At 42.2% G+C, this 19,094-nt stretch overlaps 1 protein-coding gene across 1 annotated transcript in view; it reads left to right on the top strand.

The window, feature by feature from the left end:
- The first annotated feature begins 905 nt into the window (after positions 1–905).
- Positions 906–19,094, top strand: part of LOC149323035 (A.superbus venom factor 1-like) — a 72,639-nt gene continuing 54,450 nt past the window's right edge. Inside the window, exons 1-7 of the mRNA XM_089535646.1 lie at positions 906–988; positions 6,311–6,503; positions 9,493–9,655; positions 12,595–12,665; positions 13,766–13,851; positions 14,464–14,546; positions 15,966–16,056. Coding sequence (XP_089391772.1) covers positions 915–988; positions 6,311–6,503; positions 9,493–9,655; positions 12,595–12,665; positions 13,766–13,851; positions 14,464–14,546; positions 15,966–16,056 — 761 coding nt within the window. The 5' untranslated portion in view covers positions 906–914. The remainder of the gene's footprint in view (positions 989–6,310; positions 6,504–9,492; positions 9,656–12,594; positions 12,666–13,765; positions 13,852–14,463; positions 14,547–15,965; positions 16,057–19,094) is intronic.

Raw genomic sequence — 19,094 nt, forward strand, 5'->3', positions numbered from 1 at the left:
TTGAACTGATATGTCTTGAATGTGATACTCTATAACACGATATAATGGAATTATTGATGAAGTGGTAACAACCTATTCATTATTGTGTGTTTACCTAATCATACAGTCCTATTCTTACTTTTTATAAATTATCATTTGTTTATACTCTCCAATCTGCATGTGCATGAACCTGTGGTATAAAATCAGTTTATGTTTTAAATTGGAATTTTTGTAACTGTGCTGGCCAGATACCTGTAATAAATTTTGTATTGTATTTATTGTAATTCATTTTACCTCAGTCCGGTTTAACCCTAAATTTAGGTGGCATCCTGATATTATCACAAGGTTTTTGGCTCCAGTTTTGCCACCTGAATACATGCCAGGCCCATCCTCAGTTCCAGGAGGGTTCCAGCAGCTGGAAAACTCTCGGATCAAAAAAGGAGACAGCTCTGGAAGTGGGGATATATTCAGGCAGCAAAACTGGAGCCAAAAACCTTGCAATGATATCAGTTTGCCACCCAAATTAAGGGTTAAACCAGATTGAGGTAAACTGAATTAAATATCCATGCAATAAGCTCCTCAGTAAGAGAGAGAACGAGAGAGAAGCTTCAGTTTTCATTTTGCACTTTTCTAGATGTGGTCAAGCTAAAACCACCCAGTTCATGGGATGCTTGCTGACTGCACCAACTCTTAGTACACTTTAGAAGAGAAGATTACACATAATACTGATTAGCTGAGGCTTTAAAAAGTAAAAGACAAAGCGTTCTTTCTATGTTTTGACAGACTTTTTAGTTCCTTCTGAAATTACCAGTTGCTCAAACTCCTCCCTATCTGCTGATTAAACATTAAGCAAGTGCAGATGGGCTTGGCTTGGTAACGGGCTCTCATAATAAAGGCTGGGTTGGAGCTTTCCCTGCTGCCTGACCCTCCAGTTCATGATGGAGGGCTCCCTTCTCTATCTGGTGGCTGCCCTCCTGGTTTGTTTCCCGACTTTGTCCCACAGCCAACTGTAAGTACATGATGAAATTCAGCAGCCCATCCTCAACATTTCCAGGTCATGTGCTAAATAAGAAGGAGCATTCCCCTTTCTTGCTTCTTCTCAATGGTAGCACATTGCAAAGATCCACCAAGTTTAGGAGTCTTGTTTTTCTAGAGGTGGTTTGGGCCTGCTTCAAACATTGTGGCTTTCCCCAGATATGGTATCTGAAGCTGCTTCAAAGATTGTTGCTTTTCCCCAGATATGGTATCTGAGGCAGAAGCTCCAAATCACATGTCCCCCCCCCCACTAACTACACCACAATGGTAATTAAAAAGTAACCAAAAAGAGTGAAATGGTTTGAATGTAAGATGCATGATTTTTCAAACTGTCTCTTACTTAAAGTGAGTCAGTTCACTGGCTAACAGTGGGGCTGGCTCTGAATTTCTGATATAGGCAGCATTATTTATACAACAACAACAACAACAACAAAAAGAGAACAGAAACCATGTAATGACAGATGGGTTTTCCCCCAGCATGTGGTTGCCTTTTAAAATGAGGTCTCTGAGATAAGGCTTGGTGTGTTGTTGTTGTTGGGTACCTTCCAGTTGTTTCCGACTTATGGTGACCCGAAAGTGAGCCTATCATGTGGTTTTCATAGCAAGATTTGTGCAGAGGAGGTTTGTAGTTGCCTTCCACTGAGGCTAAGAGAGTGTGACTTGCCCAAGAGGCTACCCAGTGGGGTTTCGTGGCTGAGCTGGGAAGTGATCTCCAGAGACATAATTTATAATCAAACCACTACAACACATTGATTCTCATATGGAATAAGTGAAGTGTCAGGGAACCATTCTAACTACCTCTACATGCAATTCAGGTGTAACTAGGATGCCCTGGATCCTATTTGCACACCATGCACAGTGGTAACATGGCTTCAGGGTCTTTCTACAAGTAGAGCAAGTAATTTATAGGGTAAGCCAAGGATAACCCCTCCAAAACCTGTGGTTAGAGAGTGGAAGTAAAACTGGGCTGGAATGTAAATGCTACTTTAGAAGAAGTTTTAGAGGGAACTAAAACTGGATCCAGACCTAAAATCTTTTTTGTTGCCTGCAACCAAATTACCACCAGCTGGTTCAAAGAACTACAAGAGAGAGAAAAGAAGGCAAAAAGCAGCACAGGGCCTTCTATTCATCCATGGAAATTATTGCCTGCATCTGCACTGCAGAAATAAAGCAGTTTGACATGGCTCAATGCAATGGAATCCGAGGATTTGTAATTTGTTATGGCACCAGGGCTATCTGACAGAGAAGGCTAAATGGCTCACAAAACTATTAATCCCAAATCTCATAGCACTGAGTCATGGCATTTAAAGTGGTGTCAAACTGCTTTATTTTTGCAGTGCAGAAAAGAACATTATTTTAATTATATGACCCAAGAGGGCCTATGTTAAGGCTCAGTCGAATGAAGTTCAACCCACCATTATTGATAAAGGGATTGTGTGGATGGGTAGTAGATTCTCTAGCATTTACTCAGAAATGGTTCAGGCAGGTGATCTGAAACTTGATAGAATAGAAGAGATAGATTTGAGGATGGCCTGTGCCAATTGCCAGGTATGGATAGGCTTGCCAGAATGAAATTTGGCATGAAAACTGGTAGAAGAGGGAATTTAGGCAGTTGTTGCTTGTAATGTAACCAGGTAACAAGCAATGTTTGCTGAAATTCCTAATCTATTCAACTATTAAAGCAACTGGTGCTGTCTCCATTTTTCACTCTGGCAACCCTAGGTAGAAAGAGTGCAAAGTCATTTAAAAGTTACAGCACCACTGCATTTATTTTTCTCATAGACTTCTCTTTAGTTAGGTTTTATTGGGCAATTTCTCCATTTCAACAGTATGCTATTGGAAACAATGTGTTGCATTTTAGTAGCTTTTATTTAAGTATTGAACCCTCATTCCTCCCCCCCCCCCAGCCAGTTTTAGATTTTGAAGCTTGTAAGGTGATTTCCATGCACACTCATTAGGAAGCCATGCTGCGTTTGCAGTGAACATTATGTGGGAGTGATGAGGAGGAAAGGGATGGATGCACGTGGCCAGTTATCAGGGAAGTGGGAGAGAATGCAGGGGAGGAAAAAGTTATGTCAGGCAATATATGCAGTTAGGAGAAAGTGTGGTTTCTGACCAATTTAAAACAATAAATCAAAATCCCTTATTCTGCCAGTTGACATGGCATTCAAGCACAGAGTTCAACAGAGGAGTTAGAAGGACAGTGGGTTGGTTATATAGGTAGGGGAGAGAAAGAGATGAAAAGCTGAAGCAGAAGTATGTAAGTATGACATAGGCCCAGAACAGAGGGGATGAATGCGCCATGCTGGCGCTGATTCTAGGGTTAGGGACCGTGCACCAACCACACAGTCCCTAACCCTAGCACAGTGCAATGGAATACTAATGGCGGCCTCTGCCATCTTTACGTAATGGACGCACAGCATCTGCATGTTGTGGCGCATCCATTATGTCACAAGCTCACCATTGGCGCACTCGCAACATAATCAGGGCGCCGGGAAAAGAATCTGTAAAAACTGGGTTATTTTAACTCTGGAGGGATGTCGTGCAGTCTAGCGGCTGCGGCATCCCTCCAGAATTAAAATGCATGCCTGCAGACCACTGTTTTCAGGCGGTCTGTACTGCACCAAAGATAATTTACTGATAGTTGTGCTTGAGTCAGTTTTAATATGGCTGTAACAAATTTAGGGCATTTTCTAGAGGTGAAAAATGCTTAAGGAGTTTGTGAAAGTGACAGTTCTTCTCTTTAGCGACAATCTCACACCTGGTGTCACCTGGTGTGGGGGACAGAGCTTCTGGGCAGGGGGCAGGACCTCTAAGCTGTGACCAAAAGGGCATGCTTGCCTCTTCTGTACTGCTCCTGCCAGGGCATCATCCCCCTCAGGAGTAGAGTGACCTCACAGCAGGGGGGTCAGGGAGGCTATGCTCAGCCCTGTGCTTCACTGTCAGGGCATCCTTCTCCTCAGGAGTAGAGCAAAGCTGTGGCAGAGGAGTCAGGAGGGGTGCAGAGGAGTCTTGCCACTACTGCAGCAAAACCCCTTCTCACCCCATAGCAGGAGAAGGTCCCAATCGGGTGTCATCCCTGCACACCCAACCTAATAATGCCACTGCCTCTCTTAGAAACTCTCACTAAAATACTACTGGAAAAACAAAAACAAATTAACTAATGATATTCCCTTTCTAAAATAATATCCCCTCAATAAATTCATGTAGTTAATGCCACCAGATGTCTCAGTTGATTGTGTTCAGTCCCATGTCTCTCTCTGTGTGCAAAATTGCCTTCAAGTTTCCTGACTTATGGCAACTCTTTAAATTTTGTAGGCTTTTCTTAGCCAAGGAAGACTCAGAGTGATTTTGCCAGTTCAGTCCTCTGAAATATACCCAATAGCACCTGGGGTTTGTTAGCAGTTTCCCATCCAAGCACTAATCAGGGATAACCCTGTTTAGCTTTCAAGATCAGACTGGATCTGGTGCATTTAGGTAATCTCATACTCACACCTAGAGTATCAGTCTACCAGGAACAGTTAAAAGTTGAACCCAGAAAATCAGCTGAAAGGCTGCAAGATAGATATCATAACACTTTCCCTTATAAATGTATTTAATTATACAAAGAACCGTGTTCCCTTTTTCCTTCTTCTCTCAGAGTGAACATTTAGCATGCGGATAATGTCAAAATCGGCACTGTCCTTTGACTTGGGCACATTTCTCACAATTAGTTAATAAAATATTTTGTTTTCCTGCAATATCTGAGTTATTTATTCAAAACATTTATACATCTCTTGTTGATGGAAATGCCCTTCCAAAGAGGCTTCCATTCCATAAAGAAGTTGAAATATAAACACACCTCAGAATAAATAAAATATCACAGCAGTAATAAAATGATCACAAAATTTTGTGCAATAATGAAAATGAACCAAATTCATACAAATATAATTATCAGCTACCAGTGTCCAAAGTCCTTCATATATATTATCATAATATGGAAAGCCAAACAGCACCTTCCATTAACTTAAAGTTTGCAGTATCCAAAGCCATCATACTCTCCAGTTGACTTGACACAAGCACCTGACACATGGCTCTGCTTCTTAGACCAATGAACTTGGCAGAAATTTAGAAAAACTTTCCTTGTGGGCTAGAATTTCACTTTGTGACTACACCATTGTATTCCTCTAAGCCTAAAGCTCCCCAGTTGTTGTGCAAAGAATATGTGTGGTCATCAAAAGCACTCAAAGCTTCTCTTCACAAGTCGAGGATAAACAAGAATGCAATCTAAACAGTTCTGATGTATGCGTGCTTCCAAGGTCAAGTTAGGATCACCAAATTGTAGCACTGTGTTGAGAGGAACCAGATGTTTAACCTAGCTACCTTAGGGGCTCAGCAGACGGCCCCAAGAGGTGGCTCCACACTGCCTCTGGAAGTACTGGGTTGGGGACATGGCAAGCACACACCATGCCCCCAACCCAGCGCAAAAGGAAGCCGCAAAAAGACACTGTGGAAACGGTGCCCTTTTTGCTGTCGCCACAGCTCTTCCACACCTTTTTGGTGCAACGCGTTTATGTGCTGTGTCAAAGACATAGTATGATGCCACCCATCATGTTGTGGGGCATGTAGTGTGACGCTGGCATGGGAGGGGAGTCAAGGCAACCAGTGTGTGGTCACCATGCCACCACTGTTCCCCAATGCCGGCATTTATCGCTGGTCTGTTCAGGGCCTTAGTTAGGGGCCTCGACATATTGAAATTTACTTAGCCAGTTGACAATACCCTCCAACATTTCACATAGGAAAATTGGGAAAATTGGGTGAAGCATCACTAGAGTATAGACAAGATAGCATAGCAAAAGTTATTAATGGGGAGGAACACAGACACTAGGAAAGGCTGCAGAAATTTGCTTTTGCCTGAATCTACTGGGAAGGGCAAGATTCTGCTTCTTCCTTTCCTTCCTTTCTAGACTTAACAGAATGTAAACATCTCTTGCTCTTTAAATTCAGTTTGCAGCAACTGAAGTAACTGAGGACTCAGAGGGAAAGTGGAAGGCAGAGAGAGAAACTGATTCATCTTAAAAAGTGACGTGACAAAGAATTAATTGGGACTATTTTTGCTAAATTGAGATAGCTTAAGATTGAAGGGTAGGTGGAAGTTTTAAGCAGTTGAGTCTGAATTTCTTTATGTACCTTTAATGTTGCATTGAAAGCATTGTTCCTTTACTTTTCCAAAGCAAAAATCTCTAGAGGTGCAACATGGAGATGTTCTCTCTTGTTTAACTCCCGACTCAGTGCATGAACTTTTCCTCTTTTGTAGCTACTCCATGGTTGTCCCTAGCGTCCTATGGATTGAGAGTGAAGAGCAGATTGTGGTGGAGGCTCATGGACTCACTGTTGCCACAGAGGTGACCGTCTCTGTCTATGATTTCCCACCGAAGAGGAACGCTTTGTACGAGATCAAAGCTACCTTGAATCGAGAGAATGGCATGATGGCAACTCCTTCCATAAAGGTGGGTATGGGATGGTGGTTATCGAGGGTGCCACCCTCTGCTTGCAAAAAAAGTCTGATATATACCGTAGTCCACTTATCTGGGAAGTCATTCCTTCCTTGAACAATACAGTAAGACATACATAGCACCATTTTTTAAAGTCTCCTGAGATATATCTGATTAGGGAAAGAAAAGTGAATCGCCCATGTAGTTAATTTCACTTATGGGAAAGGAAAATAAAATTAGCAGAATTATGCATAAGAAGCAGACCATACAGACCAAATTACTAGAGGTTTCAGAAGTGACTATTTTAATGTACAATACATTTCTTGAGGATATGTGCAGGCAAGCTTGGTGGAAGGAGATGTTGGGCTGGTGATGGTCAGAACAGCACAATTCATTGTAGCAATTTAGGCACTTCAGTGGCTGTACTGAATGATTCTGGAGATGGTTTCTGATCCCTTGAAGAGTTATAGGGATGGCAGTAGAAACAGCACTCTATCTGCAATGCCCTTTCCTCCTCTCCCTCTGAAGCTGAGTAGCTAGCTCTAGGTTCAGGGTTGGGCAAGTAGGACTGAGCAAACAATATACAGTATATGGGAACCAGAGGTAGCTGTCTGATAACCTCTGGTAAGTTTTCTGTTATCCCATACATTGGGGGGGGGGGGGGGAGAGAAGAGAATAGTTTTACAGTGCAAAACTGCACACCCAGAGTCATTGGGGGGGGGGGGAGGGCAGAAAAAAATGTATCTTTCACCCAAAAAAGGTGAGAGAAGGATTTAGGAGCCCCAAACTCAAGATTTGTAGTTTTGTGAGATATTTTGCTTTCTCTGTTAGAGAGCTCTGGTGTCACAATAGATTACAAATTACAGATTCCAGGATTCCTTAGGATGTAGCCATGACAGTTAAAGTGGTGCCAAAATGACATTAATTCTGCATTGTGGCAGTAGTCTAAGTCATTGAGAGTACACATTATACTTTATTGGTAACAAATAGATGTTCAGCTTTATTATGGTCATAGACCAGCACAGGTAAAAAGTGGCTACCGAATAAAAGAAGGTAACGGTAAAAACAATGTTAAAAATACAGGTTAAAAACATTCTTTTAACATTAGCTGCACAGGGTCTGCACAGAATCTGACATCATTATATGTTATATCCAGAGTGGTGTCTGAAAATAGCAAACAAGTGCATAATTGACTAGTGTGCCCTTGATGTTTATACAATAGAGGTTAGATAAGGCTGAGGTGGATGTCCCTGTAGTATGAGCACTGGAGTAATATGTGCTCTGTTGTCTCTATTTGGCCAGAGTCACAGGGGCATAGGCTGTCTGAGAAGGGGATCTTCTTATATAGGCCTTCAAGAATAGCTGAGGGGAGGGCATGGCATTGTGCCAAAGTAAAAGCTCTCCAGTGTTTAGGTATTTCAAGTTTTGCTACATATGCCGGAGGTGATGCCAAGTATCTGTTGGAGTCACTAACAATAAAAGTTGGGGCACCAGCTAGGGCTAGCTGTCGCTCTATATGTATCACCCTATTTTGATGGTTGCTTCAGCATTTTCATATCCCATGCTGAGCAAAAGATCTGGACAGAGACCAAGTGGAGAAATTTTAGTCATCGCCATCTGTTTCCATGTAGACTGGAATTCATCAGTCAGGGTAAGTGGAGTAAGGCCTTATTTGTCACCAATAAGAAGAATAGTTTGAGCCAGTAGCTGAGTCTAGTCACCCACTCTTTGGCTTCCATTTTCATAAAGCCTGACTCCGGTCTCAGAATTGCATTGGAGACACACTTTGGAGCTTGGAATGCTGATCTTATAAATTAGGATTGCACCAGTTCTAATGGGGCAGAGTTGGGGAAGGGGGCATGTCCCTGCTGGGATCCATAAAGCAGTTGTGCAACTGATTTGGCTTTGAAGAGTTTGAGTGCTGACAAATAGATAGAAAAGGATGAAGTAACAGAGAATACAAACAAAGACAATGTTCTCATGTTCCTTTGGCTGAATCCTTACAGTCTGAAGTGCACATGGTCTCTGGATCTGTACTGCTGGTTGTTACAGTGCTCTTTTAGCTGCATATGGGCCTTAAAATTCTTGGGCAAAGTGCTGGCATTTCTTCTTACCAATAAAGGATGAAGGTCCAGGAAATCCCTCCTGGAAGAGGAGGAAGATTCCTGCTCTCAGAAAGAGAACTCCTTAGGACCACTAGTACAATCACCCTGGCTGCTTCTCTGTTTATCTTTAGGCTTCAGGCCTCCTTACTGAATGGAATGAAGCTATGCACCAGAGCATATGGACAGAAAAAGTGGCTCAATCCTGGGTTTTCTGAATGTGGGTTGAAACTCTGCTGTCAGCTCAGGCCATTCCCAAGGCTGCTCAAACACCCATGGACAGTCCGTACCATGAGGTGTCATGCTGCACTATTCATTTATTATCCTGCACTACAGTCCCACACTGGCACATGCATGTGAGATTATGTGCATTTTGCACCCTAAGTTGGAGTATCGGAGCTTCTTTTTGCACCAGTTTTTAGCACCGGAATGCAGCTTCATTTCATTTTCTGCCCAGTTTTGCCTCGTGCATTGTCTAAACAGCTAGGCTTCAAGTTGGTTTGAAGCCACCTAATTTGGTCATTGTGGACAACCCCTATGAAACAGTTAAATGTGGACTTAAGAGGAAGTTAGTCGATGTACATAGCTGTTTTATAATAAACTTATATAGGAGATTAAAAATCCAGTTACTACACAAATGCAGCCTATGACAGATGGACTGGCCTGGTTTGAGATTGTTACAGAAAGATTCAGACAGCATCCAAATTGCCTAACTGAGCCCTACACTATTTTGGGGAGGAGAAGGAGAAACAACAGCTTGCATTGCATAACTTCAAAGAAAGAGTTAGTTTTTGTGGACTGTAGTAGTCCCCATTAAAATTACCAGGACATAATTTCTGTTGTAATGTTTACTTTGGTGGAAAAAGCTAGTTAATTCTCTAGTTCCTGATTTTTCTATACAGGTTCCTGCAAAAGACCTAAAAAAGGATCCCAAGAAAAACCAGTATGTGGTTGTCCAGGCTGTTTGTCCTCAGTTCACGCTTGAGAAGGTGGTTCTGGTCTCCTTCCAAAGTGGCTACCTCTTCATCCAGACGGACAAAACCATCTACACACCTGGATCTTCAGGTATATGAAGGCGTTTAATGTATAAATAGGGATGCTTTTTATTGGGGATGTCTGATTTATCTTTTAAACTTTTGGTTGTTTTAAAAATGATTTTAGTGTATTTTATGAGGTGATTATAATTGTTTTTACATTTTACTGTCAATATTTTTAATTTACTATATCTGGAAGCCACTCACTCTGGATCTCACTCTGGGAGAAAGGCAGCATATACATGAAATAACATAACTAAACAAAGCCTTCTACCAGTTCCACCTGAAGACTTAGCTGAGATACCAGTATGAATGTGGATTAGTCTTTCATTTTAATGCTACATTTTTGCCATCATGATATGCCTTCCTTGGAACTGGAGCTAGAGACAGGTGTCTTTTTCCCCCAACCCCTTCAGAGAAAATTCATGTTTGTTTCAAAGAAGATCACTTCTTTTCTAATTCCATGCTACATTGGGTGGCCACAAGAAGGAGAGACTGGGGTCCTGTGCCTTTGAGTGTTGTTTGGACAAAGAATTATAGAAAGTGGAACTACCATGACAAATTACACCTGCTGAAAATCGGATTTCTACACCAGTGGTTCTCACACTGAGGTCTTCCAGATGTTTAGAACTTCAGCTCCAAGAATTCCTGAGCACTTGCCATATTGGCTGGAAATTGTGGGAGCTGAAGTCCAAAACATCTGGAGGACTATTCTAAGCCAGTGGTGTCTCGATGTTTTCGACTTCATTTCCCATAGTCCCAGACAGCATGGTCAGGAATTTGGAGAGGTAATACCCCAAACATATAGAAGACTAAATTTCAAGAACCATATTCTATCCAACAATTAAAAGCTCAAGGACCCTATCTTCTTTTTGATCACAACCACCCATTTAAGCATTTAAACATTTTCAAGCCAGTTAACATCTCTCAAGCAAGACCTACTCAGCGTAATGTAATTCTCCATGGTCTCTGTCAGTCAGACAAATGAGTCACAAATGGTTCTGGAGCCTTCTAGAGCTGAGCAAGTGTTTGGGCAATAGTCTCACTTTCTCCCCAATATGTATGTCAGTATGTGCCTCTTGCTCAATCCTTTGGTTCCTTTGGTACTTTTCTTTCCCTTCTTATTTCCTCCGCCACTTCCCCAGGCTTTTGATATCTGAAAGAGAACTATAATCATTCCTCAAGAAGTTAGAGCTGATGGGATATTTGGAAGAAGCCTTTGTGCAATTTCAAACCAAACACATTGGGTGGGGAGTGTATGCCATGCAGTGTTATTTTTTACACACCCTCTCCCCAAACCCTTCCTGCAATACAGAGGAGTCTTTCTGTTTATTGGCTCTATCCATGCTCAGAGGAGCTTGTAAAGTCACTTTCCAATCTACATTGATGTTTCGGTATCAATTGGAATGAATGACTTTTGGAGGGCCTGTAACAGTTCTCTGGATCTTCCTGTCTTTTCCTGCCTATGCTGGATTGGACCTCTTGGGAACACCTTTTATCTAAAGAACTCATCATCACCACCCAGTGATTTGCCTTCTCCCTCTTTGGTAATGCACCAGGACATTGTCGGAGATCTCCTGACCCTTCCTTGCAGAGATGCTTCCCTTTTTCTCTTCCCACTTTTGGGGAAGAGCTAGATCTTGCTGAGCTAAGGCACATGAAAGAGGAAATGCAAGAGTGACAGAAAAATCTTTATTCTAAGAAAGGATGTTCTGTAGCAAAAGATATATCTTACATGATGAACCATCTTGTCTTTTAGACATAGAGAGAAAGTATAAGAGGCTCAACAGTCTACTCCTTTGGAGTGGCCTGCAGCAGCCCCTTTCCTTGCTGGATTGGGGCCATAGCAACTCCATGCTGCAGCCCTGATCTGGATTTTCTATGGCACAAAAAGAAACCACAGAAAGTGGCTCCTTTTTGTGTCATGGAAAGGGCACCCTGGTCACAGCGGCAGTGGCTGTTCTTCACTTCTTCAGCACAGAGCATGTAAACACTGTTCTGAAGATGCGGTGTGACACCGCCCACTGGCTGATCGGGGGTGGCATGGGGGTGGCATGGGGGCAGAGTCATGCCCGCACGCTGCTCTTTATGCCAGTCTGTAGAGACTCTAAGTTACATAGTAAACCATTTCAGCTAAAGCAAGAAAAGATTAGTATCCCAATGTGACTGGCTGGTACATTGTCCTAATCTTACTCACAGATCAGATGGGATTTGTAATTCTTGATGTTTATGGAATATCTGAGAACCAAGAGTCCATTGTCTGGCTTTGACCAGCCTTTCCAAATCTGGAGTTCTTGATGGTCTGGTTAGAGAGATCCAGGGACAAAGAGCCTTATGATGGTTTGGGCTTTTAAACACCTCTACTCAGAACCATCTTGAAGGTTTTCTCTTTTACCCAAGTGCTCATCTCATTTGACAGTTGCTATTTCATCCCCTTGATGCTGAGCCTCATTAAAATGTAACTGCATATTCTCTCACATTTAGTCCTTTGTAATCTGGGGAGAAGGCTCTGATAAATGTCCTAAGACCCCTTTTTTCCTACATTAGGACCCTCTACAAACCATACTCAGCTCCTGGATAAAAATATAAAATAGAAAAAGCCCCCAGACACATCACTTGTTTAAGGTGAAAAGTATTACTCCTGGACACCTCTCTCCCATTTTTCGGTTGTGGAAATTTAAGTTGTTCTGGATGCCAACATATGGTTTGGGTCTAATCTGCAGTGTAGAAATAATGCAGTTTGACACTGTTTTAACTGCCATAGCTCAGTGCTGGGATTTGTAACTTTTGATATATTCTCTGCCTTCTCTACCAAAGATTCTGGTGCTGCAGCAAATTACAAATCCTAGGATTCCACAGCATTGAGCCATGGCAGTTAAAGTGGTGTGAAACTGCATTATCGCTGAAGTACAGATTAGACCTTGGTTACAAATAAACAATACCCTCTTCATATTTTTTTTTCCTCCTCAGTGCTCTATCGTGTCTTCTCTATGGGTCATGGCCTGGAACGTTTGGACAAAAACGTGATTGTTGAATTTGAGGTGAGAATCTTATGTGCAAGTGTGTGATGTGGGTGTACTTGCCTAAATAGGTGATACTTCCTTCACATTTCACACAAATATATCATGATGACAGAGTGATTACGAAGACCATTTTATCTTGTGGGGAGGGCAACTGAGGAGGGATTTGGACCAGTTTTCCCCAAGATCCTTCCCACACAGGCCTTCTGATATCGCCCAGTGTCGCAGTTCTGGAAATCAACCAAAATACAGCTGATTTATGCAACTGGAGGGGATGTTGAGAACCTAAATCCCCTAAAGGCATAAGATCCCATCTGATTGTGGAAACTAAGCAGGGTCTTCTCTAATTAGTACATGGATGGGAGACCAACCAAAGAATACCAAATATACCATGGTTGGGATGACTTGAAGGTGTGCCTTGACCAGCAAATATATTCCATACCAAAGCTTCATAAAAAGATGGAAATAGTGGCCAGTCTCACTAGCAACCCAGGATTAAAACAATCTCGCTAAAACCGAGGAGGAAAAAAAAAGAAATTATATGTCTTAAATTTATCTCATGCTCCTCCTTCATGAAAGCCCAGAGTGGCATATCTTTTTTTATCCTTATGACAATTTGACCTGAATGTTTATCCCAGGTCCAGCCAATGAGCTTTACAGCTAAACTATTATTTGAATCCTGCTCAAACTCTCCCTAGAAGCATAGATGACTAAACTGAGGCTGCTGTATTTTGACCATATCTTGAGAAGAAAGGATTCACTAGAAAAGACGCAAATGCTTGGTGAAGTTGAGGGCAATAGGAAAAGAGGAAGACCACATTCCAGATGGATAGATTCAATCAGAGAAGCCACGGCCATGAATTTGCAAGAACTGAGCAGGGCTGTTGAGGATAGGATGACTTGGAGGTCTCTAATTCATAGGGTCACCATAGGCTGAAGTTAACTTTCAGCAATTGCTGGTTTGCATTCTGTGTTATGGCTTGTTGTATCATTTCTGATCTCCCCACCCTGATGAGCACAAATTAAGCCCAGAGTAAGGTTTTATCATACGAAACATAAATAATATGTCCAGGTATTTTGTATCCTTTCAGCACACTCATAAACATGTCTTTCCCTTCCAGACACCAGATGGCATTGTTGTCAGCCAGACTATTACCAATCCTTCATTACAGATCACCCAGTCGTACCATGTACCTAAGACTGTCAGGTAACTGATTATGGAAATTGCCCTACACCAAGCATGTACAGAAACTAAGTTGGAACAGCAATCAGTGATATAAGCATATATATATATATATATATATATATATATATATATGGTGCCATTTAACCCTGTTTTCTGATTTCAAATTGAGCTATGAAAACTCTGAGCAATCTCACACACACTGTGTTGCTGTATTTGCCCATCATATTTTATCCCCTCCTTTTCAATAAAGAACTTAGGGTAGTATATATGAGGCATTATTCCATTTTATTTCTACAAAACCGAGCAAGAAGTGTAGGCAAACAGTATGGATGAAGGAATTTCTATTGAAACCACTCACGAGCAAGTCAGAATTTGAACCTGGGTTTGCGGCAGGGCAGATTTCAGCTTCTTCATGTCTGAGTCATAAGACTTGGAGGCCAGGCATTCCACCCCCCCCCCCCAAAGGTGAGCCTATTCTTCTCCAGAGATAAGGGTCAAAGATTAGAAAATGTGTGTGTGTTCACTGTGAATCTATACATGCCAGAAAGGGGACACATAGTTGACATTTCACACTTGTCATTGTCGACTGATAAAACAGAAGCAGTGACTAATCCCTCCATTTCTCTTCTCTAGTGTGGGAACCTGGAATGTTGTGGCTAGGTATCAAGATTCCCCCGATGAGGCCTTCAAAACACCATTTGATGTCAAGGAATATGGTAGGAAAAAAAACGTCCCTGTTCAGAGCTTTCCTTGCCTGGTTTCATCTCCTTTTCCAACCTATTCCTTAATCAAGACTTGATTTTGTGCTTCACCATTGCTACTCCTATTTAATGATGATAATAATAATAATAATAATAATAATAATAATAATAATAATATTTATTTATATCCCGCCTCTCCCTTTTTGAGGATCAAGGCAGGTAACAGCAATTTAGCATGACTCAGACTTTGTCTGCATGGGCCAAAAGGCACATCCCACCCTTCTGGCAGCATCTTGTTCGAATGTGAACAATCTGGATGATGTTCACCATATTCAGTACCAGAACCGGGGTATAACACATTTAAAATTAGTTTTAAAAAGCATACCTTTTACTCCAGATCTGCTGGGAAGATCCAGAGCCCTCATTTGCTGCACCAGGGTTGCTATCTGAACTCCCATCCCAGTGAGCTGCCCTGCACATTCTCTACTGTCACCAGTCACTTCCTCTGAGGTCAGAACAAGGAACATGTCTAGGCACCTCATTTTGACCTCAGAAGCGAGCAACCCACTAGGACTGGCATCACCCGGTGCGGTAACTCATGGTGTCAACCCCTCCCATTGACCTCCTCCCATACCACACCATACAGAAACTTTAGTCATGTTTTTTGGACTAATTTTACTTATAAACCATGAATCCCATATATCATTGCGTGTAATGGTAACAGTTGTGACATAAACAACTAGCCAAATTAAAATTATACCTTTAAATTACAATATCATACGCACAGCCTAAATGCATTTACATATCCATAGTTTCTTGTGCTTGAAGTGAAAATTTGGTAAAATGTGACATTTTTAAAGAAAAATTTAAAAGAGTAAAACTTTTAAAATTTTTGAAATTTTTAATTAAATTTATTTAAAAAACCCCAAACAACCCAGGGCCTTTCCTTTCTCCTCCCACTGTGCCTCACCCCCTTCCAACCATCTCTGCAGCATTTTAATGGGACACAGGTGAATGCCATAGCCCATTTCTGGCAAAACACAGATGTTGGAGGAGCAGTGGTGTCACTCCCCGTTAGGGTGTCACCTGGTGTGGCCACATCCCCTGCACCCCCTTAGTGATGCCACTGGAGCAACCCACAGTGGATGTGCCAGGCAGTTGAGGAGGATGTGTGTGCAGAGTTGCTCCTGCGCAGGAACAGAGGGCCAGGTAACAGGGGCAGGTTGGAGCAGCTCCAAGCCAGGATACTCTGAGTTGCCCTGGAATTATCCTAGCCAGTGCAGACAAGGCCTTATTTACAATGTTTAAGGGCCAAAATTCTTCCAAGACGGCTTATGTAACCAGGTTCCATGCTATATAATCTCATACAGTACTATCTTCTTTCTTTTCATGAATGTTTGTCTCCTTCTTTTCTCCCTCTTTTTTGATCTCCAGTATTGCCAAGCTTTGAAGTTATCATTGAACCAGTGGAAAAGTTTTATTATGTTGATGCCAATGAAGATTTCACAGTGTCTATCACTGCAAGGTGGGTGTATATGCAGTTGTGAGAAAATATGGGGTGCATTGATATCTGCTTATCATCTTCAGAATAATCCAGTTATTCTGTTCTGAAAGACTGTCTGAAAAAAATAATTTGCCACTTGATCTGCATGTAGCATGATTCCAGGCTATGTTCTTGTCATACAAGTATCCTTCCTCCCTCACAAAATTTTATCAACAGGTAGGGAAGTGAGGGGAAAAACAATATCCTCAGTGTATAACTCTCCTATGTTAAACACAGCTATTAGGATATTTTAAAATAATAACCAATAGCAGTAAGTTATACAATATAAAATATGAATAAAGGAAAATATGTAACAATTAAGAAAATAATAAAGTTCATTGTATTTATAGGGTTTTTTGTGGGGTTTTCGGGCTGTGTGGCCATGTTCTAGAAGAGTTTCTTCCTGACGTTTTGCCAGCATCTGTGGCTGGCATCTTGGTGAAACATCTTCTAGAAATATGGCCATGTAGCCTGAAACCCCCGTTGTGTTCCAAAATGGGGGCATGCATGGGCACACATGGAACAGGATGGGGCTAGGAATGCATCTTACTGCACAAGGGAATGCCGTCGTTGCCGCTGGGCATTCCAATTGCGTCCTACATCCATTTCAGAGGGCGTGATTTCTGAGAACTGTTCCAAAGTGTTCTCAGAAATTGCACCCTCTAGAACGGATGTAGGATGCGATTGGAACACCCGGTGACAGTGGCAGCGTTCCTTTGTGCAGTAAGATGTGTTCCTAGCCCCATCCTGTTCCGTGCGCAACCGAGCGCACATCCATTTTGGAACGCAAAGGGCCCATTTCAGAGCCTATGCGATAAACTTCTTACACTATAGTTGATAAAAAAAATAAAAGTTTCATTCTACCCTGAAATATCTTGATCCAATACGTAATAAACCATGTTAGTCTTTTAGTATCTTCATTTGGCTAAAAACATACCAAAGTTTGAATATAGTTGCAATGGTCCAGCTCTTACAATACCAATCAGAAATAGAGTTAGAATTCAAAGATATAGCCATGTTAGTCTGTTGAATCAATATGTGAAGAGATCTTGTAGCATCTTTGAGATAAAATGAAAGAAAGAAGTTGGCAGCATGAGTTTTTGTAGACTAAAGTCTGCTTCCTCAGATTGGATCCAGAGTTGATTTGTAGCTCCATTGGATCCATCAGCTGCCACTGGATGTCATCACAACGAGGTAGGAACTATAGATGCCAATTTACTTTAAACCTAACATAGAAGTGTTTTGCTTCAGTACTGCTCTCACTTGAAACAAAAGCATTCTGTGAATCTTGCTTTTATAGCAAACTGATGATTCTAATGTCATCTTTTTTCTTTAGTAGAAATAGCCTGTCATCCAATTTCTAGTGTGCCATAATTTTTATCATTCTCTTCCACTTAACCAATATTCTCAAATGACATTCAATAGTTTGGCAATTCCAGGTCAGCAGAAGCACATACAATGAACATTTTGCAACCGAGTTCTTCAAAAGAGAATAACACTTTCCTAAAGCCTATTGGGTGAGGGGATCTTACTGTACACTGTGACTGTGGGCCCAACGATGCGAATTCACATCATAATATGAATGTGTTATCAGACGCGATTCCTTTCTGTGGGAGCTCCTTCCATGGCACTTCTGCCGTGATTCCAAAGTGACTTCTCATTTTGATGAATTTGGAAAAAAAGTGAATTCACAGAATTTGCATTCAAGCTCACTTCGATTTCACTTCGAATTGGTCTGGTGTGGAAGATCACTCTGATGTCTGCCCGCTTGGCCTCCTGCGTCCTGCTCCTTCATCCTCCTCCTCCTCCTTCACCCCATCTCGCACCCTCTGCCACCCATCCCATCATCCCCTGCCTGCTCCTGCATCCCGATCCTGGCCCCAGTGACCCTCTGTCACCCATCCCATCATCCCCTGTTTGCTCCTGCATCCGCATCTTGTCCTCTCTGCCACCCTGCCACCTACCCCATCATCCCCTGACTGCTCCTTCACCCTGATGAAGGATGACAGCTAAGGAGGGGGCCGCGAAGGATGACAGCATCCAGAGCCCCACTGAGCATGCACAAGGGTGCCGATTCGGATAGTTGAACCCTCAAAGTATGTTCTGGTGTGGTAATACAATGTGCACGCACACCGCTTTACTTGAATCTGCATCACGTGTCTTGCTTGGAATCAAACTGGCTCTGCTTCCCCCTCGATTTGGAAGGGCAAAGGAAGGGCAACCAGGTGTGGTAAAACATCACGTTTTAACGTGAATTCACATTGCTAAGCAGGATTGACTCCGGATCTGAGCTGCAAACCCCCCACATGTGATAAGGGCCATAGTTTTAACAGAGAGTGGGGGTGCGAGGGATGCGGACTGCACCAGGTGTCACCTAGGGGGGTGGTACACTCAGTGGGACTGGTGCAGCTGCTGGGCTAATGAGAAAAGGTATCACTTTCCTTTCTTGCTTGCCCAGCAGTCTAAATGGTCCTCCAGAGGCCGAGGCACTCCCCTCTCCAGCAGTGTTGGCTGCTGTGGGGGACAAAACTTTGTGGGGGGCAATACCTGAGGCCATGGCATCTCTCCCTCCCCGCCCCTCTGCACCAAGTGACACCAACATCAGCTACGCCACTACTTCCCACCTTAAGTATTGCATTTCTAATTCTGACTGGGCTGTGCATTGACTACCATTTTACAATTTCATGAAGCTTCAAGTAACACATTTTGCACAACATATTATGGCCCATACAGACAGACCAAAATAAAGCTGCTTCGGGTCAAAGAGTTTGTCTCTTTGAACTAGGATTAGACAGGCCTATTTGTTCACACATCTGCCCTGAGGATCACAAAATCTAAATGAAATATCAAAAGGACCATATAGGCAAGAAACATAAATTCTCTCTTCACTTTACTCACCTGCCTTGCCTTACTCAAAAGTCCTGCTTTTCCCAACCCAATCCCAAAAAGTCAGTTGTGCGGGAAAAACGTTCCTGAATCAATGGAGACAACATGAATGGAGACAATATTTAATACATAAT

Source organism: Sceloporus occidentalis, unplaced genomic scaffold (assembly GCF_023333645.1).
Source record: "Sceloporus occidentalis isolate IW3139 unplaced genomic scaffold, rSceOcc1.0.p SCAF_1, whole genome shotgun sequence".
Classification (NCBI taxonomy): Eukaryota; Metazoa; Chordata; class Lepidosauria; order Squamata; family Phrynosomatidae; genus Sceloporus; species Sceloporus occidentalis.